This window comes from Terrapene carolina, unplaced genomic scaffold, assembly GCF_002925995.2.
Source record: "Terrapene carolina triunguis isolate 2854851 unplaced genomic scaffold, T_m_triunguis-2.0 Scaffold461, whole genome shotgun sequence".
Lineage (NCBI taxonomy): Eukaryota > Metazoa > Chordata > Testudines > Emydidae > Terrapene > Terrapene triunguis.
In genome coordinates, this window is record NW_020664812.1 from 905,971 (window position 1) to 908,688 (window position 2,718).

Here is a 2,718-nt window from a genome sequence, read left to right on the forward strand (position 1 = left end):
GGGGAAGGGGCAGCATGGGCCTGGGCGAGCCAGGGAGGCTGCACTGGGGGTGGAATCGGGACGTCTGTGTTTAGTAGGAAGCCCCTGAATGGATTTTCTTAACCCAGGAAATAAAGCCGGGACTTGGCGGTGCCCCATCCCAGCTCAGACCCCCTCCCCTGGCTCCCAGCCCCGCAACCACGGCCAAGCCCCTTCCTGGCTCCCAGCCCCCTCCCACTGCTCCGAGACCCACTACCATGGCCCAGGCCCCTCCTGCCTCTCCCAGCTCACAATCCCCTCCACCGCTCCCCCTGCTCCCAGCCCCAAAATCACAGCCCAGGCCCCTCCTCCTCCCTACCCTGCTCTCAGACCCAGCTTCCAGCCCCTCCCCCACAGCTCACCCCCCCCACTACTCCCTACCCAGCTTCCAGCTGCCCTCCCGCTTCCTATGTTAAATCATAGAACAGCTGGTGCAACAAGTGTGTTCTCAGGGCCTTGGCAGGTGAGTGCCCTGGTGTAAATCAGGAGTAATTCCATTGGAGTCACTGGAGTCGATCCCCTTCTCGTCACCCCGACTCTTACCTCACCCTCCCTGCCCCCACCTCCACTCTTCTGCCCATGGCTGGGCCCATCCATCCCCAGGACTGAGAACCCCCCCATCTGAAGGCTGTGCTGAGAACTCAAAGGGTTACAGCAGGGCCAGACCCACCCCAGCTCCCGCTCGGCTGGGTGGAATCAGACCCTCTGGGTTCCCTGTGCTGGGGAAATGGCTCCTACGCCAAGTACTAGCCTGGGCATCACCCCCAGAGCCCCGTGAATCCCCAGGCCAAGGGTCAAACCGAGCTGAGACCCAGTCACGGGGCTGAGCGCTGACTTCCCTGGCAATGCAGAGTGAAGGTGCTGCCTGAAATCCCCTTAACTCTGCCCTGGATCCATAGGTGCTGGAACTAGCAGTGCGGGGGTGCTGCCCCCCCCCCCCCCCCCCCCAGGCTTGAAGTGGTTTCCATTATATTCAGCGTTCACAGTTTAGTTCAATGGCTCTCAGCACCCCCAAGATACAAATTGTTCCAGCACCACTGCCTGGATCCCAGCCCAGCCTTGGCCTAATGTGCTCTGCCCTGTACGGGAAGGACACATGGAGTTATAGAGGCAGGGGCAGCACAGTGCAGCCCAGAGAGCCCAGGAGGGGACCCAGGATTCCTGGGTTGTATCCCCAGTTCTGGGCAGGGAGTGGGGTTTAGCGCTTAGAGTGTGGGGCTGGGAGCCAGGACTCCTGGGTTCTAGCCTGACCTCTGCTCAAGCCTCCTTGTGAGTTTGTGCACGTTACTTCACTCTCTGTCTCTCAGTGGCTCCCTCTCTGCAATGGGGCTGCTGGAGAGCGAGGCTGACCCTGCCCCAGGTGAGCACCACAGAGTGAGTAAGAGACCAAAGATGATACAATTCCCTGACAACAAGCTGAGATGACACCAGCCCCCTCCCTCTGGGGAGCAGGCGCTGAAGGGTTAAGGTTCTGCCAAGCAGGACTGTGGGAGGTTTGGGAGGGTGCAGGTGGCCACAGCACTAGCCACAGGGAGGTGAGCCACGTGGCCTCCAGCTGCTGGTGTGGTGTTGGGGGGGCTAGATTGGCTGGGGGAGGGATTGTCTCTGCGCTGCCTGGGGGCTGGGGGCTCCCGCCAGGTGTGTAATGATGGAAAGAGGTGCACGGGGGATGCTGGGTGCCTCAGCCTTGTGTCAGGGCCTGAGCTTGTCCAGAGCACTTCTTGCCACCGGTAGGGAAACTGAGGCATGGGGCGAAGCCATAACTCGGCCAAGCTCACCCAGCATCCCTCCCCCAGCCTGGGTGAAAGGGGCTTTCCCTTGTTATGTTGTATGTGAGCCTGTGAGTCTTACTGTTTTGTATGAATACTGTGTGTGCCTCAGTTTCCCCGCATATTGCATCAGTGCCTAGGTGTGGGAATAAGGGTGCGTGACTTTTGCTGAAGCCCTGGGGACACATAAAGAGGCTCCAGCTGCCTGCACATAAGCGATGGCTGATGCCTTTCGTAACCTGAGAACCAGGAGGGGGATGTGACCAGGTGACACTTTGCCAGGGAAGCAAGACAAAGACCAGGAGGAACAATGGGTGTGTGGGAGGTCAGGTCGCTGGAAACTGGGCAGTCGGCTGTTGGGGACTCAGAGGGGGGAGTCCAGGGCATCTAGCCTGGGGTCCCCCTAAAATGGACTTTGCTGAAAGTCACTGATTCCTGTGCTAACAAGCTCTGTCTACACTATGTTCCTGTCAACTAATAAACTTTCTGTTTTACGCTGGCTGAGAGTCACAGCTGGCTGTGGAGTGGGGTGCAGGACCCTCTGGCTTCCCCAGGGGTCTCGTCCAGGTGGACCCGCCAAGGGGAAGTGTACGGTGTGAACAGGGATGCTGGATGCTCCGAGGTCAGACCAGGAAGGCTGAAGCCGAGGAGGTTTTTTGCCCTGTGCGGCATTTCCCGAGGGCAGTCTCCACCCCAGAGTCCTGGCTGGCTGGATACAGAGCAGTTCCAGAGCAATGGACCTGTGACTCTGTCACAGAGAGTGATTAAGCTTTGGCCTGGTCAGTGGGGGAGTCTGCAGGGGGAATTCAGTGCAGACGGGGTGTTTTTCTAACCACGGCTCTAGAAATGATTGTGGGACTGTTCGGTGGCCTGCGCGAGGCCGGGGGGGTCGGACTAGCTGATCCCATCGGGCCCGGCTGGCCTTCCACTC

General features: G+C 59.6%; 1 protein-coding gene across 1 annotated transcript in view; it reads right to left on the minus strand.

Annotated features, from left to right (window-relative positions):
- Window positions 1-1,803, minus strand: part of LOC113407870 (sulfotransferase family cytosolic 2B member 1-like) — a 50,838-nt gene extending 49,035 nt beyond the window's left edge. The window contains exon 1 of the mRNA XM_026658561.2: window positions 1,797-1,803. Within this exon, the coding sequence (XP_026514346.1) occupies window positions 1,797-1,803 (7 nt within the window). The remainder of the gene's footprint in view (window positions 1-1,796) is intronic.
- Window positions 1,804-2,718: the final 915 nt, after the last annotated feature.